We start from the raw sequence: 27744 nt of genomic DNA on the forward strand, positions 1-27744 counted from the left end.
AATGTAGGTACGGAACGAAGAAGCTTTATACTATATTGAAATTATGACAAAGTAAAAGTTATCATGGTTTTTTAGAAATAAGGTTTTTTAAATTTAATTCATTTTATATGTTAGATTCAAATTGCTGAGTCCAACTAACATATCATGACAGCACTAATATTATATATGATAGCAGTATAATGGGGCGATTAGAAGATCTGTTGTGATACGAACCACGAACGCTCAGTGTCTTGTTAGAGTATTTACTCGAGACTCAAATTTTTGATAAATTCGAGCGTTTGTTCAAGGGAAATATCCGTCCGTCCCTAAGCTCAATTTCCTTAGTTGTTTTTTAAGTTTACAGTGTCCCTTCAAGAAACCCGTGAGAGTTCTCATGTGATTCTTGGGCATCCTTATGATTGTCTTAAAGCGCCCTCGACTATAACTGGCCAAAACCCCGGGCTCTAGTCTAACAAAACAGGAATTGGTCTTCCGTTTCGGAAGCATAAGATGTCCTACCACCCAATACAACGTGATTCGGTCACGCTGACAAAACCGCTCGAGCTTGTCGAAAAAGTTTCAAACCTTCGGGAGGAAATCTGGCAAGAGTCCAGAGCTCTTATGGCAGCTTAATTATTGCTATATCACACATGCTTTAACCGCGATCCAGAGTAAGGCATTTTCGACCCGTCGGAATACCACCTGATGATGTACTCGCACCTACAAATACTTTTGTCGTCCAGCTTTGAGGTGAAGTTTTTCTCAAACTTATATTTTCCAATCATATCATTCTTCGGCAGGCACAGAAGTGAAATCATCGGAGAGAGGGCGTCTCGGTTCTCTGGTCTGGTGATAGATTCTCCAGACCTTCCACCCGACCGTGGGTTGGTTGACCTTACTGCACTCTTGGCGACCAGAGACCATTGTTTCTTGTCCCACAGAAGCCTAGGCTCTTCTAAGAACGTAATGCTGTATATAGTCTGACTCGCAAGGCCCGTGCGCTAGGTATCGTCGAAGGTTTCTTAACAATTAAGATCACATTTGCTAATTGCGGTCATTGTGTGCTACCACATTTTGGAAAAACATATGAAAATTGAACTTTGACTTTGTTTTAAATTTTGTAGATAGCTATTTAAAAAAAAATTAAAATGAAACTGGGTCTCGAACGAATACCTAGCTCAGTTAAAATCTACTTTAATTTTAATAAAATGCTGAAATAAAAAAGATGATTACAAAAAATTATACCAAACGAGTTTAATTCTTAAACAATTAATATTGCAAATATTGCAATACAAGTTGAAATATGTGAATAATATTGTGAATTAATGCAACTTTGAAATCAGGATCGGCTTTTAATTTTTTATATTATATACAAATTTTTAATACATACTTATATACATTCGGGTTAATAAATTATAATATAATTTTATACACAATTGTTATACAAAAACCACACAAAAAAGCTATACCATTTGAAAGCATAAAGTAATTGATATAAGCATAATAAAAAAAGCAAAAAAGTTAAACAAGCAACGTACTTAAATGCTGAATGTCCTCGTTGTTTGACAACTCTTTCCAAAACTAATACATCTTTTCCATGCTCCTGTAAACGTAATGTGTTAGCTTCAACATCCCTTAAAATACGATTAAAGTGTTCCTTATCAACTCTCAATAGGTGACAGTTATTTTCTTTCAGTACTATTGTCGCAGCTCTAATTTGTTTTTATTTGAAAATTTATTTGTTTTTTGTGCACAATTTTATTTTGTATAACAGTTTTAGTTGTGATTTTTTTTTTTTACATTTTTGTTTAGTAGCAGTTATCCAGGATGTAATTTCCATGTTAGAAGTATGAACCAAAATAATTAATTACAACATACAAAAAAAAAAAAAACAAAAAGAGAAGAGAATGAGAAAAGAGAAGTGAATTATTTATTATTTTTTAATATAAAAGTTAGTATGTAATTATCTAAGTAATAGATGGTGATTGCCAATATTGCAAATATAAATTAATTGAAAAATTTTTTATTTAAGTAAGAAATGTAATATGACGTATGCGGGACTAATAGAACCCGCCACCAATCTTTACATAAGCCAAATGTTAAAGTGTGTATAAACATGATAATATTTGTTAAAACAATTATTACAAGTTTTACTTTCTAATAAGATACAAAAATTAAAATCAGAGTTACTTCGAAACATTTCATTTAGGTAACAAACCGGTATGGTTAAATATAAAGGGTACTGTTATAGATAAACAAACCATACCGGTAAATATAAAGGGTACTGTTATAGATAAAACTGCAGAAAGACGAGGAGTTGATATGAATGAATGCTGTGGAGTGGAGATATGTGTTGTTAAATCTTGTCTGAAAGAAATTTTCCATAGGAATACCAGTAAGCAAGAGATAGTAAAAAGTAGGATGGCTCTATTGGTTGTGCCAATAACATAAACTCTAATCTGTTTTAAAATTGACTGGTGGTTGTGCATGAGCTGGCGTTTTCAAACAGCCTTAAGCTTATTTTGGTGACATGGCAGGACAAAGAGAAATTCAAAAGAATGTGCGAACGCATTAGCTGTGAGAAAGTGTGAAGTTGAATTTACGCGACGGCGTCGAAATTAGGCGGACACTGGTTAAGTACTACCAAAATAATATGTTGTTATTTATTTCCTTCCATTTGGGAAGTGTACTTCAACTTTTTTTTTTTTTTTAATAAATGAAGGAAGAATTTTCTGTTCATGCTTAAAGGTGTCACAACAATTATATTAAGTTAAGGACTGTATACAATTAAACAGAGTAATTTATATATAAATAAGTAGGTCATTAGGGTGTTGCATATTTTATACAAAATTTTTTGCAACACTTTATTATTCAAGTGTGTATTTTTCTTAACAATGTTGAATGCATTTTTATGCAAATTGTTATCATGCAATGTAAAGGATGTAAAGACTAACAACTAGCTCGATGCTTAAGTATTCTTAAAAGAGTCTTTTTTAAGAATGATAAAGCATTCATAATGTTTAAAAAATCTTTTTGTACTAAATTTTGTTTCATTTAGTTTGCAACAACTTTGTGGTTTTATTACGTGTTAAAAGTTAAAATTCTTGAATTTGTTATTTGCATTTTTAAAATTTTGAAAAAAATTTTGCTTAATAATAATTTTTTGTTCCGTCTGTGTTTCTGTTTGTACTTTCGTAACTTTATGCGTCTATTTAAAGCGATAGATGTACGTTTTTCATATTTACAAATTTCTCTCTTCCCTCCCAAACTAATTAAAATTGCAATTATTGAGACCTTGTATGATAAACATTAATTTTACCTTGGTGCATCATTAATCAATGCAAGTTTTCCAAAATCATCACCATCCTTTAATGTAGCAACAGTTCCTTTACCATGTATAACAACGTCAACGGATCCCTTTAATATAATATACCATGATCGACCTTCATCTCCTTGATTAAACACTATATAAGAGAAATTAATAAGAAAAAACAATTTTTATCATTTACATTTCATATAATTTTCCGAAATATATATGTATATGGTTTAATTCAGGTAGCCATTCATAATTAGTAAATTACTGAACAGATTTCTTAATAAAATATTGTTAAATCTAATTAATTAATATTTTACTTGTTTTACATATACATATATGTATATGTATATACGAGTATGTTAATAATATGAACTTAACAATTATACTACAAGATATTAATAAAAATTTTAATTAATATTATATAGGGTTCCCTAGAAATTTGTTTTAGAAAATGAGAATAAATGTGATTATAGAAATACCAATTTTATACTTACATATTGTACCAGCTTGTGCATGGGATTCGAACACAATTATTGAGGCCAATTCTCTTTTAATGCTTGTTGATAAATGTGATAGTGCAGCAATATGTAAAAGTTCTTCAAATACCAATTCTAATTCTTCTTGACTTCGTTCATGTGACCTTATAATAAATATTAAGAGAAAATGAGTGTGGAGTGATAATATCTTTAGTGCAAATGTGTATGGTTACTCATTATAGTTTTTCCCTAATGATATTTGCATTTCTTTAAGATAATAGCGCAAACTACTTTCAAAAATCTATTTTTATTTCACTAATTTACTATTTCAAAAAAGGCAATTTATTTTAAAGCAGAAATTCTTACACAGACAAGAAGAACTGAACGCCTTCTAAAGTTACCAAAAATTAAAAGAAAAAACTGTCGGTTAGCTGTTTCTAATGACTCTTCTATAGATTCAATGGAAGTAATGAAAAGATAGTCATAATTTCTATCAATAATGCCAATTAGAAGTTAGTCGGAACGGTAATTGAAAAATTCTACATATTATCCTTTAATCAGAAACCGTGGAAAACTTAAATTTTTTCATTGTTTCGTATGAAAATCTTAAATTTCATACAATATTGTAAAAATGGAGTTTTATGAAAACATTTTTTATTATAATAATTAATTGTCCTGTCATCTTTTAAAAAGGAAGAAAGAAAAAAAATTATTAAAACTAAATTAATAATTTAATTTTATTATAGGAACACCAGGTAACTCAATATAGTTTGTAATATTTTGTTTTCTCCAGTCTCCTATTCACAAAAAAATTCTGATGCCCATGCAAAAGTAATGGTTAAGTTTCTAGAGAAGTAATCTGTTGTGGGTAAATAAAATATTATAGACTCCATATAAAATGTAAGTAAATAAAGATTGTTATGTCCCTTTCAACGCTTTAAATAGAAAAGAAATCTTAAGGATCTAAAAAATTTTAGTATACAAAATTTTATAATACTATGAAGTTGAAAATATTGTATAAAAGAAATATGTCGGTATTTTCCAGGAAATATGATGAATAACTAAAAGAAAAATATGTTTTCCTTCAGTTTCTCTTATTTTTTTTTTGTTTTTTTGTTTTTTCTTTAAGGAATAAGCAACGCAAATATGAATAGAGAGATACTTTTAATATATGTATCTCAGAAGTATACTTATGATTCTTGAGTATTTAAAGAAAAGCACGATAACTTTGGAAACATATCCTTTTAATGATTAAATTAGGTTGTACCTATATAAATGTTAATGTATATGTGTGTATGTTAAGACAACAGAACAGTTTTCTATCTATACGACATTAGAATGAGAATTGTATTCTGGAACAAAATTATATACATATAAAGGAATCATAGTAAAATCAAAGATAATGGGAAATTTTTCATTAATATTTCAACAATAAATGATGAAGTTAAGGGAAAGAAAAATATTGTGCCTTTGTATATATTTGCATATGGTACACACAACAAAAAGGATTGACTTTAATTTAATTCGTACAAATGTTGATCTTTTTTGTTTTTTTTATTATTATATTGTTATCCTTGTTGTGTATTCCCTTTTTTGTAAAAGTCGTCTGTATATAGAATGTGTATAAGATACAGAAAAAGAATTTAATGTTTAAATAAAATTTAAGAGAATTTGAAAAAGTGAAATGAAATGTGTTAAAAGATTATTAAAGTGTAACATCTCCGTCTATACTACCCCATGTACTGGAACAGCGGTGTAGACAGAAAACTATATTAAGAATGTTTTTTTTGCCTAAAATATGCTAATAAAATTATCAAAAATCAAATTAAATAATTTAGTATAGGTAGTTGAAGCACTATTTTATAGAATGCAAATGCATTCATATACAATTATCAGGTAGAATGCAAATGCATTCATATACAATTTTGAAATATTTTAAATAATTGCATACATTTAGGATGAAACCATTAAAAAACAAGAAAAATTTAAAGAGGCATTAATATAATTGTCGATTTCATGGGTTGATTGCGTGAGTTAAGGCAAATAATTATATTTTTTGATGGTATCTCTGCTTTTGTAAAAATTTTGAAAAAATTTGAAGTTTGGAAAAAATATAATCGGCACGTTAAATTCAAATTTTATAAATTTCTAGAGGCGATAATATGAGAGGGGATGGAGGTGGAAAAAATATCGTCTTCTATCAATATAAACTATTTATTAGTAGCTAAAAGCTGCTAAATTCCGATTTCTATAACTTTTCGACTAGAAAAAAAGCTGTATTAAAAATTTGACAAAAAAAAAACGAATTTCAGATAATGGTTAATTTTAACGACTATTTTGTTATTTTCATACTGAACTATGTTATGTTGCAATAAAAGAATCCACCTATTACGTTTTATGTAGTTGTAAAATTTAAAATGTATTTGAAATGTAATGTAAATGGAAACAGAGAGGACTAACAAGCACTCAAGACAGAACAGACAGAGTGAAACTAATAAGCACTTTTTTTTTCTAATTTTTTGTGGAAAATGCTAAGAATGAAAAATGTCATAGAACAGTGTGCTTTAGAAATCCGATGAATCACCCTATAACTTCACATTTTCTTTCTTGATAGTAAACTTTTACGATAATGTAGTAAAGTATTAGAAAATATTAAAGATTTTTTAAATTGTTTGCAAAAATTGTCAATTAGAAATTTTGAGTTAAATTTATTTAACACAGAAAATACAAAAGGCAGATGAAAGAAAAATTTAAAATCTTAGAAATTTAAAATAATATAAAAAATTTAAATTAAATAAATAATTTGATTTTAATTATTAAAATGCATAAATTTGAACAAAAATTTTTTTTGTAAAATCGCGCTCAATAAAGATTTTTCGTTGTTTTTACAATTCTCTCTTTTCTTCAAAAGAATATCAAAAAAATTTTCCCTTTAGTACGTAATGTGTACGTTTAAATTTAGCATAAGAGACATCTGCGTTATGAATATTAATAAAATTTCATAAGACGAGACTAAAAATTGAATATAATATGTTGGAATAAATCTCAAGAGGATTCACGTTCAAAAGATTTTTCGGTTTATATTTATACATTTTCCAGTATGAAACAAAATTTTCTCGGAAAGTTCCTGAAACGTTTATTTTGGAAAAAAAAACAAAATCGAGGATTTAAATTATTTATAAATCGGTATGAAATGTTAGTGTGGAGAAAAAAAAATTCAAGGTAAATTTTGTATTCATACAACAAAACATATTTTTTTTTTTATATTTTGGTACACTTTTAAATCTTTAAATATTTAAATATCATTCAAAAGTGTAAACAACGAAAAAGTATGGCAAATTATTTTTTTTCTTCAAAGATCTCAAAATACAAAAAAAAAATTTTTTGTTTTTTTAAATTCTTGATGAATTCTAACACGTCTAATTTTTATTGATGTTTGTTGAAGTTGAAAATAAAGCAGTTTGCAAAAAAAAATATTTTAAGAATTTTCTATTATAATTGAGTAGTGTAACTGTTTGATATTGAGCAGTTGAGTTGATAAAATATTAAAAATGAAAAACCCTAAAATGTTTTGAATAATTCGTTACTAAAAATAACGGGTGTTTTTTTTATCGGAGGGCTAATTAACTTTGTTCATAAGAGGTACAACCGTCAAATCGATACTCTCCATGTTTCTCCATGTTTGGAGTGTAGCTATATTAGAAGCTTCAGTTCAATTAGGAAACAGATTCTAATCTGTTAAGATTTTAATCTAGAAAGAATTAAGAAAAGATTTTTTGCATATTTGCAATCCTTATTTGCAATTCTTTAAATGTCTCATATCAAATTCATTGAAGTTATTTCCAAAATAGAAGACGGAACTTAAAATACATATGTGTGCCACTAAAAATTTTGTTTTCTTATAATATAAAATTATGAATAGAAATAATACATACGGTTTCCTTAAAATCATTCGTAATGTTGAATCGGGTCCGCGTTGCAATAGTGTACCTAAAGCTTCTCTAACATGATCATTAGCAGAATTAACATCATCTGATTGTGGTGGTCCACCAGCTGTACCTTCTTCATCAGCACGAAATCTATACAAGAAGCATTTATCCTTAAACGGTTGTTCTTTATTTACTGTTATATAAAAAAAATATAAAATAAACAAAATTTTAAATCAATATAAAATTATAAAAAACTATAAGCAGACAATTAAACAAGTAAATCTAACATGTATCAATCTCACTTATTCAGAATTAAAATTGTAAATGAAGTTGATGATAGATCAGGATTTTGTTTTGAAAAAATTTTAAAATTCTTACCATGAGCTAAAATTCCTTCTTCTAAAAGAGCTTGCCACATTCCAGCCGCTTGAGCTCTTGTATGTACAATTGGTGACAAATTTAAAAGCCAGTCAACTAATTCGGTACCCGGAGCACATTTTCTAATTAATTTTCCGGACACCTTTTAATTTTACGTTTTTGTTTTTTTATTTTATTATTTTATTCATTATTGATGTTTTTGTTGTTGTTGTTCAAAAATGTTGAAAATTAGTTCAGTGGAGAGTTAAGAGCAACAAAGAGCGACAGAAAGAAAAAAGAAATAAACAATAATTATATTTTTTGTTAAAATTAGTTGTATTTGAATAAAGATTAAGAAAAATTATTGAAGTATAAAAATATTTATTTATTTTGTTTCTAAAACGACAGCAATCAGTTTTTGACAATTTCGAAGAATTTGTCTTTGAATATTGTATGTATGGTAACAATGTTTTGTGTTTTGTCATTATGAAACTTTTATCAATCCATTTAGATGAAATTTTGTAACAGGATTATTTACTTTTTCAAATTTTTCGATACAAAGTAAAAACATTGCAAGAAAAGAGATTACTATGTGCGACACATACAAGTTTTAACATTTGTTTTGACATACGTCTGTATAATATGCATGATGTATATGCATTGGTTGTTGCCAAATTACATTTTTGTGTATATTTTATTGTTTTAAGGAAAATGTGTTCTTTTAGGTGTACATAAATACATACATAGCTATTTTGATATAAGTAAATTGACCTGAAAGTTTATTATTCTCTAAATCCATTTCGGATTAAATTAGAAAATACGTATGAGCATTATAAATTAAAGCGAAATTCAGTTTGAATTTGATATGGTACCAATGTTTCAAATTTTAAATTTATTTCATCATAAAAAATTATCCAAATTTTTCAAACACAATTTGTCTGTTTTTATTAAATTAAACAATCGAAATAAATTAGAGTAAGTAAAATAAAATTCTTCTCAAATGCGAAATTTAGGAAAAAAAAATCATAAATACGTGTTATTTTTGAATATTCACCTATTTAAATATTAATAAACGTCAAATTAAATAAAAACTTTAAAGAATGTAGAAATTTCTAGTATGTATTTATTTTCGTCTCAATATACATACATACATATGTATATTATTTAATGTTCGACTAACTATTGAATCTGTACGAAATAATTTTTATATAGAGGAAATGTCAAAATTTTCACGTTTGACATATCACGGGGAGAATTTGTGACATATTGGTGAGTAGTTGATCAACGCTTTATATCAAATAGAACTTAATTATCAACAAGGAGAGTTCGTGACATATTGGAGAGTAGAGATCAGTGTTGTCAATTAAATAGAACTTGCGGCATTAAGTTGATTAGCCTTTAGTTAAATACTTTGAGGAAATGAGTAGTTTCTTTTATTTTTCGAGTTTCATTTGTCAAAAAAATTTCAGAAAATTTCAGGAAAAATTAGTGATAATTCTTGGTCTGCAGCCATCCCTTAAGAACGAAATAAGAATCGCCTTAGAATTTTTACTGGCAGTAAGAACTTTCGAAAATAAAATTGAATCATAACTTTGATTTCAAAAATAATTAATTAAATATTTTCATAAAATACTTTAACATTAATTTTAAGTTACAATATAAACTAGAATTTTATAATTTAAACTTTTTTTTTTTAAATTTATAAGAATATTTGGAACATCATGGACTTATTGACACAGTTGAATAAATATTAATGTGACTGGTTTAAGTTGTTTTGTCTTAACGAGAATAAATAGCTTTAAATTATTTACAATGTATCGAAAATAATGAGATCATAGTATATTAAAAAAAAAAGGCTGTTTCATTATTTGAAATTTTAATTAGTATACATACAGTTATTTCAGCGAGGAAACCTACTGAGTCTTTTGGGAAAAACCTGTGTTTTAAAATTTATTAACTATTTTTTATAATTTTTTCAAAAAACCTTCAGTTTCATTTAGCATTTCGTGGCATTAAGGACATAAATAATAATAATTGAAATCGATATTAAAAAATATAATGTAAAAAATGCTCCTGTTAAAAACAGTAGTTTGTTTACTATTCTTCGGTGCCGTAAGTTTCGAAAATCGAATACATTTCTCGATTAAAAAAAGAAGAAAACAATAACACAGTTTATAAATTTAATTTTTAAAAGATTTCAGCACATAAAAGTAAATCACCACAACTTCATCCTAGATCAATATTGCCAGGAAGTTTCATTCATCCAGATGATATTAAATTTGTACCATTAACCGAGGAGAATGAAAATGATAAAATTATCGAAGAAGAGAAACAACCTGAAAATGAAGAGAACGTAGATAAGTTATATTATGACGTTAGTGAAGATGATGATGATATGAAAGTTTTTCCATTTGACGTGGAGAATGATAAAGAAAGCGATGTTGAAATTAAAACAAAAGATTTAGTTAAAAATATTGGAAGCACTGGTGATCCATTTGTTGACTCATTTTTCCCAACACTTTTATTTTTATTATCTCAACCTATTCCTAATGAAAAACCAGTTGTGCCGGAAGTTGTACCAGTAGTTGAGGAAATCAAAAAAGATGTTTCACAACCTGAGTGTTTAGAATCTGAACCGCAAAAAATTGATTTAGATTTTAATATTGATTTAAAACTTGAACTTGATAATTTGATGAAATCAAATAGGCATGCTGGTAATCTAAGAATGAAAAGATTATTAAAACAGAAAAATAATCGTATACGCAATTTAGAAAATCGTTTAAGAAAATTAAAACAAAAACAAAGGAATTCAAAGAAAAAATTTAGAAAAAATAAATTTCCAAAGAATCCCCTAAATAAATTCAATTTTGTACCGGATGTTACAGAAACTATTATATTCTTTGAACCAAATGAAATTTTCAATAATAATGAGGTACCATGTGATGAAATGTCCATTTTTGACATTCTTTTTTTACCACCAGTGCCAGAAAAAAAGCAAGAAATTTTTGAAGAACCCAAAAAAGAAAATAAAAAAACACCATCAATATTTGATATACTTTTTTCGCCTTCTTTTCCCGCACAATCACAAAAACCGGCATCAACATTTAATATATTTGACGAGCCCAAACGGCAAAGCTCAAGAAAACCAATTTTTTCAGACATCTTTTTCATACCGTTTTCGGAACCACAACAAGTAATACAAGAAGCAAAACCAGCTCCATCTATATTTAATATGTTCGAAGAGCCCAAACAACAAAATTCGAACAAACCAATATTTTCAGACATCTTTTTCATACCGTTTTCAGAACCACAACAATTTAAACAAGATGCAAAGCCAGCGGCATCTATATTTAATATGTTTGAAGAGCCCAAACAGCAAAATTCAAACAAACCAATATTTTCGGACATCTTTTTCATACCTTTTTCAGAACCACAACAATTTAAACCAGAAGCAAAACCAGCACCATCTATATTTGATATTTTTGAAAAACCTAAACAAGAAAAGGAGAAAACTCCATCAATATTCGATATATTGTTTCCTTCAGCTCAAACACAAAAAGTTCAGCAGCAACAGGAATTCCCGCTAGTTTTTGATATAGCAAAAGAACCAAAACAACAGCAAGAACCAATTACATTCATAATTGATTTATCTGATTCACCAATGAAAGAAGAAAAATCAAAAACGTCATCAATATTTGACATATTTAATATATTTGGATCTCCTTTGAAATCTGATCTGAATTCACAACAACAAGTTTCTCCTAAAGATGTTTCCCAAAGCGATAAGGAAAATCAACAAACGCCATTTGTAAGTTTTTTTCAACCACCACCACGTTATGAGACACAAAAACAGGAAGAGAAGAAACAAAATTTCCCATTTGGTGGAAAACCATTTTTCGATTTCTTCTTCTAAATAATTGAGAAAATAATCATAAAATTAAATGAAATTTAATAATTTTCGTATTATGAACGATAACCAATTATAATTTTTAATTTTATAATATGTCCATTATAAAATATATGTATATGTATGTATATAACATTATTGCTATTGTATTATATTTCATTTTTTCATAATATAATTTTTTTAATGACGAACGATACATAATTGATTTTAAAAATTCTTATATTTCAATTTAAAAATAAAGTTGGTCCTATCATAATTAATTAATTTTAATAATTTATTTGGAATTAATATCATCTCCGATTGAATTTGCTTCATCAGATCAATTTTCATGAAATTAAATTATAATTATGTTTGCATTGTTTCCAGGATTTACGTTTTGCGATTAAGTTATTCAAAATCAATTTTTATGCTCTTGAATAGTGGGTGATTTTTTGAAAGATTTGTTTTTTAATATTAAAAATGAATTTGATCAAATTTTTCTCGGATATCGAAATAAATAATTTTAAGACATTAAGTAAATATTTTTAAATTATTAATAATTTGCGTTATACGAGTAAAAGTTGCTCGGGGCCAGTCTATTTATGGTAAAATGTTGAAAATTAAACATAAAGTTGATAACTGTGAGGAACGTGGTGTGTCAAAAATAAAAACACAACCTGTTATGTTATAGATGTTATGAAACGTAATATTTTTCATATTTTTATCCAGTACCTTTTGTGTATTCGAATTGAAATTTATAAACCTATATCTTTACTAAATAATTTAAGTTGATTATTAATTTGGGATTATATACACAACACCTATCTACAAACGGAATAGAGAATAAAGCGATATTAAATAGAATTTTTCTGGTTTTTGAGAAAATTATGTATTGCTCTGGGCTGAACGAAAATATTATTGTTGCCTACTTTTAGGGGAACAGGGAAATTCAAATGAACCTAGATCGTTAAATGTTAAGGGTAATAACTTGCCATAAAATATAGCCTATAAGTAGACTTAATTTTACACGAACTTATAAAATTTATGAGCAAAGTAAATTTTCAAGAAAAGGAAAAATTATTTCATTCATTGTATTTATATTGAACAGTTACTGTAAGTCAATTTAAGTGAACTTTAAAACATGACGTGCTGTTTTGACGTGAATATAGAAACAAAATATTATACTTATTTTTTTTTTTGCTTAAATTTTTTTGTTTGCTCTTACCTTTCTGTCCTTAAGACAACTGGAACTATCTGAAACAAGTAACGTTCTTAATGCCCATCCAATACGAGACATTGCAGGACTAGGATTCTGTAAAAATTAAAAAAAAAAAAAAAACGGAAATAAAGGAATTTCTTATACTTATAATACAATAGAAACTTACCTCTGTAATAGGTAATGCCGGATTAGGGTGATCCGGACTTAAAGGCCTTTTCGTTGGCGATGTTGGAACTTGTGCTGGTGTTACGTTTGTACCAAAACCTATATAGAAAAATTAAAATATGTGTACTTTAATTTCATTTTAATTTAAAACTTAATGTTTTATTTTAAGTGAGATATTGATTGATGCTTTCTCCACCATGATTTAAGGAAAGAATTTTGTGCCCTCCCTCCCCCACATCTAATTTTTACAAATAAATTTTTTTTTAAAAGAGACGTGCTTTTAAAAAACTTAACTGTTATCTACCAAGGCTGTCCAGTACTAAACTGACTTCCAGGCTGTCGATTGTATACCTGGTTCTAGCTTATTAAGTCAATCAAGAGTCTTCTATTACTTCGGATATTACAATGGCAGCGCGCCTATTCGATTTTAACAGTGCTAAGGTATAGTTCTACTACTAAATCTTGCCTCCGATATCATCCTATTAAAGTGTACACATGTATCATATATTGTAATATATCGATGTGAAGACACTTTGACATGCCCTCACTGAGTTGAACAACTCTCATATATTCACCCGATATTGCTCGATGAGGTTCTTATCTATAGACGTACTTAAACTAATTTCTTAAAACTTGGAATTTTTGTTAGTTTCGACTGTCACTGATTTAAACAATTTCACTAAATTATTTTTTAATTTTTCATAAATTTTTACTTACCATTTTTTCCATTCTTTAATTTACAATTTGTTATAATGTCATTCATTAATTCTTTATTTTTCTGAAAGAAAAACAAAATTTATTTTTGAATTAATTATTGTGCAATATGTGAAATTAATACAAAACAGTTTAAAACTTATAAAATTGCAATGACAATAAAATTAATAAAAAAAAAAATTTACATATTCTTCGTAGTTCAAATTTATATTATCGGCATGAGTGACATATTTAACAAGAATGCAATTATCTGATGAATTAGTTGCAACAACTTGTGACCATCTTTTGATTCGAAGTTCCATTTAATTTAGAATTTTCTTGTCAACACCTATTGTAACTGTTTGACAAATAAACAACAGCATCAATTTTATTTTTAAGTCTTTATTATAATTAACAATGAGGGAAAATTAATGTGAAAATTATTAATTAATATTATAAAGTGCAGAGGGGGCATGTTTAATTTAAATGACAGACTACAAAGTTTTTAAAATGTTGTTAGTCTGAAGACCTTTAACTTAATATTGATGGTAATAAATTTATTATTTAAATTATTTTATATTTAACTGTTATGGATTGAACCCTGACATTGAAGGTTCAATAATATTACTATTCAATTTGACTATAAGAACTTTTTAGTCGATATTATGCAGTAATATTGTGTTTAGTAAACCTAAAACGCGGGCGGTGAAATTCCAATTTTTGATGGAATAATGTCAAAAATTTGTTTTAATTAACTATTTTTCATTATTTCGCTTATATTATATTTTATAAAAAGGCAATAGATTTAAATCTAATAAAAAATTAAATAAAAATTTTCAAATAATTTTGTGGTTAATTAGGGCTGATTATAGGATTTAACCTTTAACGAACGTAGTAAATTTAGTTGGCAGTAAATTTTACACCTTCCGCTTTTTCTTTTGTAATTACTTCCTTATATTTCTCTCTCACACTTTCATATTCTATGTACATATTCTCTGTTAAACTGTTTTTACTTAGTGTTAATTTTGTTATCGTGCGAAGAAATTGGGAGAGAGGTCTAATAACTAGTACCAACTCGACGAAATTATTAAAAATTTCACCTCGTACTTCAAAGATTAAATTTCTTATTAAATGCTATGTGCATTAATTAACAATGCGTAAAATACGCGGGAAATATTGATTTGCACTTAATATTTAAAAATTTAAGCACAATATAATTTAAATATTCAAATTTCACTTTGCTACTAGAAAACGCAGAAATGTCTTTGGAAATTGACATACCAAATTAAATTATTATTGTATTATAATTTTGTTTTTTTTTTTAATTTCTATTAAAATTCTTTCAAAATAAGCATTGTTTATCAAAATTATTATTATTATTGAATCATTGGTTATGTTCAAACGGCTTAAATTATTTTTGATATACGGCGGCGTTAAATAATAAAATTACAATTAATTTTGATTATATTTAAAGCGCTCTCTATAATCGGGTGTATGAACACATTCGCATTGTTATCACATCTACTGTATAAAATTCACCCATACATATGATTTATATTGATTATATTAATTATTTTTTCAACAAATTAAAGTATTAAATGTAAATGTTCCCCAAAAAAATTTTGCTTGTTGATAAAAATTTGTTATTCTCACATAACACATACATACATATACATTTAATGTATGCATAAATAAATACATGTGTAAAATATGTATTATAAAAAGTAGCAATACAAAAATTTTTTATTTATTTTTTTTTCTGTATAATTTTTTTTATTAAATTCTACTTGTTTTATATTTTGATCTACTTCAAAATAATTATTTTAATCAAAAATTAAAATTTAATTTATTGAATTTCACTTTAATCCGCTCAAGTACAGGTGAACATATTATAATTTTTCTATTTTTATTTTATAAAAAATTACTAAAAAACACTTAATTTTGAATTTACAAACTAAAATTACGAAATAAATACGAAAAAATTTAATTTAGGAATGGAAATCAAAATTACAAACACATTTCTTGTTACGGAAGCAATTAAAATTAAAAATTAAAAACAAAAAAATTTATATATAGAGGTAGATATACATACATACATACACGCATACGCAATATGTTGTATGTATATGTATATATATTTACAGTCGAAAATGGAGCTATCCGTTACTTCCAAAATGCAGTATAAAAGTATAACTACGATGTATTGCTAATCCAGAATGCAGGAGAAAAGAATTATATAAAATGCAGTCTCAATCAAAATCCAGAATTTGAGTAGTTACTACACAGAGAGAGAGTGAGAGCGAGCAACCGAAAAAAGTTTGCTGCTTTTTGCGTACACATCAAACTAATGTCACCAAATCTTCTTTCTAACATTTTTGTTTAAAGTAACTTCTAATATGACATTTGTCACAACAACAAAAAAAAAGTAGTTTTTAACTGTTGTATAGTTACTACAGAAATCTAGTCCAGAATGTAGTATAACTGCTTTGTATTTTGGTGTAAAATTTTTACAGCAAAGTACAAAACTTTCTGTAGTGAAACTGTAATTACTGCATTTTGGAAGTTACGGTATACCTTAGTATATGTATATACATGTTGGTATTTATATTCAGAGAAAAAAATTACTCATTTAGTGTATTAAGATTATAAATTCAAAAAATTTTTATTCCTAGTAAAATTTTACGTCAGCAAAAGTGCGACTATATACGAGTATACAAGCTCTTATAGTATTGAATTTGAAACACTGAAACAGACGTATAGGCCAACACAGAGGCGATAACAAAGAAAATAAATACAAAAACAAAAAAAACGAAATTTTTATATGCAAAAAACCCAGTTAAAATTTTTTTGTTTTTATTCCCATAGCTTTTTGTGTGTGTTTATACTCTCTTTGTTTAAAACAAGTAAATAAAAAAAAATATACAAAGTAATTTTTAGCTAAAATTAAATTTTAAGTTGATAAGAAATTTGAAAAAAGAAAAAATAAACAAAACAAAATACAGAATTAAGTGATAAGCCAAATAGTATAGCTTTCAGTCTTGCAGCCGATTTTTATTAGGTTGTAGCTTGCCTTTTTTATAACACAAAAATATTAGTCAAGGTGTAAGTTATGAAGCGCAAACATTAAAAATTTGCACTAAAGATTTGTTTTGCACTTTCCCGTCTAGAACGTTAAATGGTTAAAATGTTAATAAATACGATAATAATACGGTCATATGTCTTTTATTTGGAAAAAGCATGTCAAGCGAATAATACCTAGTGGTAATTTTCAGAACAAAAAATAAAATTTTATCTAGACGAACTGTTGCATTTCGAGCATTTCGTAATATTTACGATTATGGTTCAATTACATAGGTTGCTCTTTAAAATTTATAGTTCTTGTTACCGAACTTGCCAAAATGAATGCTAGTACAAAATGAAGGCCGATACAAAACATTTGTCAAATTTTATTATATTGAATATTTAAAGTTTAATATTTATATTGATGCCATCTTTGAAATCCATGAAGCATATATTTTGCGTTTAAACTCAAATTTCTAGGCAATCTTTTACGGTTTTGCTTCTATTCTTTTTCTGTTTTACCACTAAACGCTGTAAGAGAGGCACAACATATGAGTTGCATAAACAATAACAACTTCAACCAAAAAAAAAACCAAAATATCAAAAATCCTTTCATGACAACTTCCCGTTTAGTTATTAAATATTCCAAAATAAACAAGTCAAAAGAACTCAGTTAGAAGTCAAAATATAGGCATTATTGCATAAATTTTGTTGATACGCAATTTTAACAAAGACACAACAAGAAAAAAAAACAAAATCATAGAAATTTTCCGCTAATGTTTTCAGTTATTCAAAAAATTTCAACGTTTTTTCCGCTCTAATCCTTTTTTTTATTGCATAGATTTGTTTTAATTCCACCTTTATTTATTTCGTAATATTTTTGTTGTTGTTGATTTCTTGGTATAGACAAATTATTAAAAAGGATTCAAAAGGAAATTGAAAAATGAAAGATTTATGAAGAACAAAAGTAAAAGCAGTACGTACATAATTACAAAATAAAATAACAAAAAAAAGTCAATTGGATAAAAAACCTCAAAAAATATCAAAAAAAAAGAACGAAAATAATTTCAAGCCTCGTAAAATTTGTTCGTTTATATTTTTTTTTCTTTCTATCTTATTTGGTTAAACAAGGCCATTACAAATACAATTTTCGCTGTACAAAAATGAAAAAAAAAGAAGAAGGATCCTACTGCGGCAATATAATTTGTAATTTATACGGAAGTGAATTTTGTTTTTAAGAACATCTACATAATGATTGATCAAAAGTGAAATTATCTACATTAACATAACCGTGGGAGAGTTTTCTCTCATACCTACGAATAAAGTCACTTTATTGGCTCTGAAAGTTGAATTACTAAAAAATAACTTTTTTTGACATTTCAAAAAACTATATAAAAAAAGAGCAACGAAAAAAGTCGCTCCTTCAAAACAACTGAAGAGTATGTGACATAAAAAGAGAGATCTGCTACGTCAGTATATTAATCTTAATTTTGATGTCATTTGTTTCTCTTCTGAAAATTTTATAGTTCGCTAAGCAGAGTTCTCTCAGTTGAAGTTTATTTTATTTCCATATAAACGGCACTTGACTTTAAACACACTTCACTTAAGTCAATCAAAAAAATTTTACTCACTTGGCTTAAAATCTAATGGCTAAACGTACTTTTCGGGTTTTTAAGTTGACATTGTAAAAATGTAGCTTTAATATCGAGATGATTTCTAATCAAGCTGCCAAATAACCAGGGTAGTTGTCTACATTAATTTAATTGCATTAATTCTTTATTTAAATACCGTAATACACGCAGTTTATTAGTTTTTATTTTAAAAATTAATTTACAAATTTTTTTTTGTTTTGACAATTTGCATAATTGTATTTACATACTGATTATTATCACAGAGAATAATTATACGATATCAAAGTCTATTGTTTTTAAATGAAACCTGTTTTATTATCTTTCTACTGCTTCGGGGTATATTTAAATTTGGCCTTTCGTAACAGATAAAATAAAATTTATTTATAAAATTAACATAATGTTATAAAACAATATAAGAAATAAAATTAATTGTTACCGATTGATTCAAAATTTTTGAAAATGAAAAATTTCATAATTTGCATAAAAAAATTTTTAAAGTAAATGATAATGACGGCAAGGTAGGTTCGGACCTGTTCCGATTTATTTTAATTTTATGTAATTTTTGTTGTAAAACGTGTAAACTATACGAAAAATTATAATTTTTTTATTTTGCATAAATGCAAATAATTATTTTGACGTTTTATGATTTTTAAATTAAAATATATTGTATATTTTTTATTTTCATAATATTTATCGAATTTTTGATATCATTCTGTGCTATTATGTTGTGTTTTTACTGTTATGAAAGCATAACTCGATCTTATTATGTATTTTTTTTTTTAATTTTAAATTTACGAGTTTTGATTTTAATTTGATATTTCATTAATATTTATTAGTATGTAGGGTCACCTTCAAATATAAATTTCACCAGGGTTTCTTCGATATTATTTGTGAAATTTATGATGTCAAATACATGAAATACCTATAGTACCATGATTATTGTGACATTTCATTAATTTTAAATTTGTATTTTATTTTATTCTATAACAATGAAATTAACAAACTTCTAAAATAAACCATGAAAACGCCATGAGATTAATCAATTAATTCAATGTCTTCTTCAATGGACTTTCAAATGGATACTTGAAAAAAAAAAAAATTGGAAAGTTAAGAAATTTACTTACGTAATTAATTTTCATATTTTTTTTCTATATTTTTTATGTTATAATTTTAAATTTTTATTTGTAACGTAATCATTGCATGATTGAAAGTATGAAAACCATAATATTACGTGATAGATATTATGAAAAAAATAAATTTTTAACATTATTAAAACAATGTCTTGTATAGTAGCACATTTCCATTAAACAATCAATTTTATTTGATAATGATGCTTTACTTACATTTATCTCCATACTTCATTTAATTGCATATTTCTAGGATGTTTAATCATTAAGCTTATTAAGGTAATGCCGATCTCATATTGGTTAATTATAAATTTTAGTGAGAGAGTCCTGTGAGAGAGAGAACTCATAGTTTTAAGAAAATATGCTTCCGTAAATTTTGGCGATTTTGTGGGACGATAACTTGCACGTAAAATATTAAAAAATATTCTTCGAACAAAGAAAGTTATTCATTTATTTGTGTTGAAAATTCAGATTTCTGTTACTTGCTCTCCATTTGGAAAAATTATGAAAAATGAGCGATTCAAAATTATGGTTGATTTTAATGGCCTATGCAAAATCGATTTATCTATACCATTTGGCAGTAGAAGAAACAAATCGTTGTTTTTCAGCGTTTGTGAGATTTAAAAAATGGTCCCAATTATTTTGGACTGAGGTATCAGAAAAGTGATATTTATAGCTGAAGGTCTAATAACTTTCAGAAGCGGGCAAATAAGTAAAAAAATTTTCTTTTAGAGAAATATATTTCTCAAAAAGACCATTAGTAAATAAAATTTGAGATATCGCACGGACGGATACAGTAAAAACCAATGAGCACATCGTTTTTTCATGTGTGTTTTTTGAAATGTGCTTAAAACAAAAATTAAAAAAAAAAGGTTGTATTTACTTTCAGGTTAAACTGTTATCCGTATTATAATTATAATTAATATTGAACAACTATAACTAAGCCCTTAAGTTTTTTTTAAATCTTCGTGTATTTTGTGCTAAAAGCGATTGAATAAAATATTTAGATAATGGTACAAAAAAAAGTTTTTGATAGCTATGGGTACGGAGTAGCCTCTTTTCAGATAAGTCAAACCATGTTGCCTAAACTGGTCTTTATTGAAATGCTAATGTAAAGATCGTTTTTCTTAAAATACGTTTACATAAAAATTTCTGGTTCTTTGTTTTTTTCTTTCGTGTTTTTAATATTGTTGAGTTGAAAACAATGTGGTCTAAATTTGGAAAAACTAGTTTGAATGTTTTGTGATTTTTTTTTAGTATTATTTTACGTACAATAATTCGATGTTTGAACTTTTAATCTCTTAGAGTTTGAATTGTTCGTAAGAGTCATAAGCGCAATTTGCACCATTCCCAGTCTCTCAAAAAGTTTTTTCAACTCCACCATGTGTTGAGAATGCTGAATTTATTTTAAATTTATACAAATACAATTCGACTCAAACTCAACTCAACTTATGAAAATGTTTCAACATATTTTTTTTAATGGGGAATATTTTTTTTTTGTTATGATTTTTATTTATTTATTTATTTATTATTTTCGGTCTATTTACACTAGTTTTTTTTTTCTTTTGTTGAACAGTTGGAGCTTTAGAAAGAGAAAATATCGTTAGGTGTAACGCATGGTTTATCGTATTTACGCAGTAAATCCCCTTCCATTTTTTTTTCAGTTCATTGACCTTATTATACGAGTAATATTTTTGAGTAAAGCGATGATTTATTATGAAGTAGAAAACTTTATAAAAAATTTTTTTTTTTGTTTAATAAATATTGAAAAACCAATATTTTTTTTAATTTTAATTTTTTTTTTCCAATATTTTATCTTGTCAACACTTCATAGCAATGTTATTATGTGTACTAGTGTATATAAAAATAATAATTAGTTTTTCTTGCAAAAAAATGTACACAATAAAGGATGATAACAAAAGCAATAAGGAACGTTGAAACAATTATTAAAAAAGGAATTGCTCTCTCACTCCCACTCACCTTTAAAGGGACTTGGAGAGAATAAAATTATTGATATTTATAAACTTTTAAAATTTAAGATTTATTTACAATTTTTTTCGTAAAAGAGAAATTACATCAGGAGTTCGGATAAAAAAGACAATTTTGACAAGATAACCATATTACCGTCATTGCAATAAATTAGTAAGTTACAGTTAGAAGACGAAAGCGAATGGGGCCGTCGATTTAAAATAAAAAGGGAGTGAGACTATTCGAAGGTTTCAATAAGTTAAATTTTAAAGTGTAATCATTAAAAGTTAAGAAAAGTATAAAAGTTATGAATCTTCATGCAGATAAACTAAATACTCGTAGATGATCAAACTGAGGGAGGAAGGGGAGAGATAAGGAAAAAGTGCATAAACGGAGGCACGCGGAACGGATGAACAATAACTATTAATTTTAAAAAATCTTGTAGCAATTGACTGCAAATAGAAAAATAAGAAATATTTAGTAATAATTTTAAATTTTTCATCTTCTAATCTAGTTCTTTGCGCAGTGATATTGCTTGAGCAGTGCTTATTGTGCTTGAATTAAATTACGAAATAAGTTTAATCATTGGAAAGCATTTTCAAATTCTTATGCTCATTTAATTTTCATATTTTTAAAGTTTACAATTTCATATATTTTTCTACAAGTTTTGAGTAATTCCATAAAGGTCATTGTTATTTTTTTCTACCTTATGTACAAAAGTACTTTAAACTAAGCGGGGAGCAGAGAATTTTTTAAAAGCAAGCTAAAGAAATAAACAAGATAATAACATTAAAATTAAAATTTTATCATCTTAAAAATTTTATTTTTTTAATTTTGTTTTCTTGAGTTGATTATTTGTTTTTATTTGAAATGTCTTTATTTCAGTACTGTATATAGTTAGATGGTTAGATTTAACGAAATAGCTAGATTAAAATTAAAAGCTATAATAAAAATTTTCTAAGCTTATTAAAAGGTTTGCTTTAATTTTTTCTTTTATTTTTTTTTTTTAAATTACTTAATAAGAGTATTTTGTTAGAATATACAAGTTTATACCGTGAAAATTTAGTTTATTACATGATCATTATTAAAATTCGTAATAACATTGAAATTGCTTAAAAACAAAATTTTTTACGTGAACCTACACTTATTTTCTTTGAAGTGATTATTTTATGTCGTTTAACGTGACTAAAGCTAATTGAACATAATGCTGGTCATTATTGCGAACTAAAATTCTTAAAAAAATCTTATTAAATTAATGTAACGCAAATCCCTTTCAAATTTATTTTATATTCTAATAAAATGAAATAATTGTTATTGACATTGTACAATTGTAATAAAAATTTAAATTAAATAGTTGCTTTATATCAAATTAACGATTTCTGCTGATTTACACTGGTCGATCTGTATATATGTGGTAAAAAATTATAATAAGTGCAAGTGCAAAGTTTGTAGTGATGAACTCATTTTCTTTTTAAAAATGCATTTGAATATGTCTTCTATTTGAGGACAAACACACCCGGGGAGGAGCTTAATATTCTCTGCATGAAATTGCGGTCTTTGAATACGGTCTAATATTAGAAAATGGATTGTAGATCATTGAAGAGAGATATGGGCAAACGAACATCATCAAACATCCCAAAGAAAATAAATCTCAGATTCCCTCCACGTCAACTCATCAGCAATTTCGTTGTGCCTATGCTTGTTCATTGATGTAAGCTCAACCAGCGCTAGCACAGAGTTTCGAATCAGGTGGTATATAACTTGAGCCGACAACGCCGCCTCGCTGTTCAGACTCGCTCTTATACGCGCTACGTAAACACCTTTTGTATCCACAATCAGAACTACACCGTGGGAAATAGATATCCGAGATGACTATCCCGAGAACGAATGCTCTATGAGTGCCGTGGGTCATTTATTCCCTGCAATATTGAAGAAGATTCAACCTTTGAGGCTACTCCAGATTGACTTGCAAACCTATCTACTCTATCTTATTGCATCACACCGCGGACGCATAGGTGACGGCCGGCCTGTCACCGCAGAACTAACGCCCCAAGTCTTGCAAGTTCACAAGGCAGCCGTTTCTCTTTCGATGACCCTTTCTATACGAGTATTCCAGGAGAGGCGGTCATCTACGGTTACCATCATGTACTTAACCTTTATATAGTACGCAATTTACTCACCAAACAGATTGAACTTGTTAATTTTTTCTTGCTCCTTGTTTTTGTTAAGGCAATCAATGCGCTTTTGTTGAAATTTATATTTTGCATCACCTATTTATATTCAGAACGTGAATTGAGGTTCCCTCATCTTTAAAAATTTTATATTTGTATGTTCGTATATTATCGAGTAAAATCGGTTGTTATCTGCATAATTTTCTTAAATTTCTCCGTAAAAACATTTTTTATTTGATTAAATTTAAAAATAGTTATAGAATTGAGTAAAATTACCCCTGTTATAAATGGAAAATTCTAAATAAAATGTGTAAACTACGAACTTTACTTTTTATAGCAACTCTCAGAGATATTTTTGTAAATTTAATCTAAAATTACCTTTATATCTAATAAATTGAAATTCGACAAGAACTCAAATATTTCTTATAAATTGAATTTAATACACTCAAAATTTTATTTTAGTCCAAATTTCTTAAAATTTTTATTTTTTAATTAAACAGATTTGAATTTATGCTTTGATATCTTTATTGCTTTCTTTTACTCACATTAAACATTTTCAGTATTTTATCAGCCTTTTAAAAAAAATCCATTTTTATCCTTTCTAGCTTAATTTGAAAGTTAGTTGGGGCATCGACATTTCTTTCGAATTTATTTTTATCTTTTTTATCCTTCTCAATCAAAATTTATATCAATCTTTTTTTTTGAATTTTTTTTTTTTTGGGTTTATAAAACCTTTTTTTTTGGAAAATTTATTCTTTTCTAAATTTGTAAAAAGTAAAAAGTTTAAAAAAGTTTTAAAAATTCAACAGAAAAAAGAATTCAATATAAAAAAATATAAGCAAATGCATTATTAGGAAAAGCAGAAGAAGAAGAATCACAGAGTTGGTCAAGGAAATTAAAACAATTGCAAAATTAAGTTAAGATCAAAGTTAACCCTTAAAATATCTAAGGTTTCAAAAATTTCACACAGCTTTATATTTATTTAAAAGAAATTTTCAAGCATACTTCATTCGTAATATTTTGTTCGTTTAATTAAATGGTTAAACAGTGTTAAATGGAAGTAATAAACATGGAAATTTTGAGTTTTTCGGTCGAAATGTGACAAGGGGCAGAAGAAAATATAAAATTGAAACAGTATATCGGGCAAGTTTATAACAGAATGGTTCTAGTTCGTAAAAATATTATAAATTAGATTCTCCGCAATGGCCAGACCAGTTTTAATGTATATTACAGGAATGATTAACTTTTCTTGTCCTGGCACTATTACTCTTGTATAAAATATTTTTAAACACTTACCTCCCATATAAGACGAAAATCTTGTTGTTCTACGCGTAACAATTCACATGTTGTTTTAGTAACAACTGTACTATCACGAGGTAAATCATGTAGAATTGATTCACCAAATGTTGCTCCTACACCTAAATTACATAGAGTGACTGGCACCTGAAAATAAAATAAAAAAAAATATATTTTTAATATGTAGATTAACATATTTTTAGAAATAAATTTTGTTTTAAAAATATGGAATTTTAAATTAATTAAAATTCTTGTTAAAAAAGTACTGAATTGATGTAGATTAGCTTAAAAGTTTTCTAAAACAAAAAACTGTAGTTATATGTATGTAAATATGTATATTCATATATGTATCATTAATCTATTTATTATATGAATATGTGTGGGAATGCCTTTCTGTATAACTACCTCATCCATTCAATTGACATGAAACAATCGGAATAGGTTACGTTTATTTCTGGTATGGTTTTAAAAAAATTTTTTTTTTTTAAATGTGTCTGTTTCGTAATTTGACCAGGAATAGGGGAAATAACCCGAGTATTCCAAATTTAAAATGTGTCGAATGAGAGGCTAAGAAAAATTATTGAAGAGAACTTTTCAACCTCTACAATTTTTAGGCAAATAATTTATTAATTTGTTGGAAGTCGATTTTTTTGGGTAGCAAAATTTCGAAAATTGGGAATAATAGAGCACTGCAGCATCGAAGAATATGATTAAATGTATAGTCTGTCGCGTATCAAAAAAATCAGACTACTCTGATATAAAATTCAGATGAATTTTGGACGACGAGGTGTAAATGAATTAAGTCTAGTCTACTGTCGAAATTACATCGAAAATTATTTATTTTCGTAGCTCGTATGTAAATTTAAGAGAGTATATGCATATGTTATGAAACTGATCGAAGGAACTGCTTTAACGGGGAACTGCTCAAATTGGAAATATTATTGAAAAAAAGTAATTACAAAAATAAATTTGTTTTTTTTTATGTTTCACCATAAAATGCGTAAAGTAAAATATGTATTTTGTGTATGTTTCTTTTAAATTCAAATGAGATAAATATAAGTGACAATAAAGTATTGAGTGTTTGTGCCATAAAGCATTACAATTGACCCAGATATTCATGTTACGCTCTCATTTTACAGTTTGTTTAAGTATCAAACGTTTACATACATACATACATATGTTTTAATTTTTTGTGTTCGAGTTATGTTCTTACATATCCAACTTATATATGTATGTATATTTTATATATACGCAGATAATATGTACAATGCACTTTAAATGTACTCGATTAGTAAGTTTATAAGTTTATACAAGTTTATATATTTAAGTACGTACACTTACATTTTTGTGATTTTTGTATAAACAAATAGTTTTTTAAACACACCTTATCAATTGAATTGGACGGAGCAAAGTTTTACCAGAGAAAAGCAAGATCGTATATCAGGTATCAACTCAAATTTCTTATTCAGATACTCTAAGATAGTGTTCAAAATATATTAGCATTAATGTTTTATGATTTGTTATACACAAACAGAATGATTCCAAAAGTTTTTAGTGTAATCAATAAGAGTAACTATTGTTGTAATACGAAATCCTACTCACGACATTACTTCGCAAATTACATGCACAAAATATTTGTTACGTCGCGTAAATAATCAATTACTTTCCTTCGTGTGTGTTGTATATTGTGCTTTCATCACAAAAATAAAAATATTACAAGTAATAAAAACTTAATTTCAATTTATTTTTGTTGCTTAAACATGACTCTCTAAATTTTTGACAATTTAAGTATGATTTGTATTATGTGCATATACATATGAAATATGGAATATATAAACATTATATACATATGTACGTATACGGACGAACCTATATGAGAGAAAAAAGACAAGAAAAAAAGTAATGATTTTAAATTTTTTAATTAAACTCGCCTGTTTTCGGACAAGAAAAAAGAGACTTGTACGTGCGGATAAAGATTTTTATATTGGATATGCACATTGTGTCTTGTTGTTATGCAACACGGACATGATATCAAATAGAGAGACCAAATTTGAGAATTGAAAAATTATTTACACTGCTTTGCGTGAGTATATCAACATCAATATTAGATTAAAAGAGGATTTCCTAAAAAAAAATGTAAGTATGTCAAACGCGATATTAAAATTAAAAAATAAAATTTATTATTTTCATTTTTCTACTAAATTTTAATATATTTTCTTATATATGTATGTATATGTTGTGTATTTAAGATATGTATGCATGTATATTCCAAGTCTTGTATGCATTTTAATTTATTGTTATTGTACAAGTATTATTAACATTCCAACGAAATAATGTTGTTGTTATTTTATATGACATTTTACGAGTTTATCTTAATTTTTTTTTTTTCCGACTGAATTAAATTAATTTACCTCATTGTTAATATACAATATTCGCATCATAATCAAATGCAATATTATTATGATACTCTG

General features: G+C 26.7%; 1 protein-coding gene across 3 annotated transcripts in view; it reads right to left on the reverse strand.

Moving 5' to 3' along the window:
• Positions 1-27744, reverse strand: part of LOC129607216 (rap guanine nucleotide exchange factor 4) — a 92209-nt gene that overhangs the window by 12081 nt on the left and 52384 nt on the right. For 2 of the 3 annotated variants that reach the window (XM_055518025.1, XM_055518028.1), the window contains 9 exons: positions 25274-25420; positions 14045-14105; positions 13329-13426; positions 13169-13255; positions 8079-8220; positions 7707-7893; positions 3790-3935; positions 3299-3443; positions 1518-1691 (listed from right to left, as the gene is read on the reverse strand). In XM_055518025.1, the coding sequence (XP_055374000.1) occupies positions 1518-1691; positions 3299-3443; positions 3790-3935; positions 7707-7893; positions 8079-8220; positions 13169-13255; positions 13329-13426; positions 14045-14105; positions 25274-25420 (1187 nt within the window). The remainder of the gene's footprint in view (positions 1-1517; positions 1692-3298; positions 3444-3789; positions 3936-7706; positions 7894-8078; positions 8221-13168; positions 13256-13328; positions 13427-14044; positions 14106-25273; positions 25421-27744) is intronic. The other variant, XM_055518026.1, reaches the window with a different exon arrangement.

This window comes from Condylostylus longicornis, unplaced genomic scaffold (assembly GCF_029603195.1).
Source record: "Condylostylus longicornis isolate FDR11 unplaced genomic scaffold, ASM2960319v2 ptg000027l, whole genome shotgun sequence".
NCBI lineage: Eukaryota > Metazoa > Arthropoda > Insecta > Diptera > Dolichopodidae > Condylostylus > Condylostylus longicornis.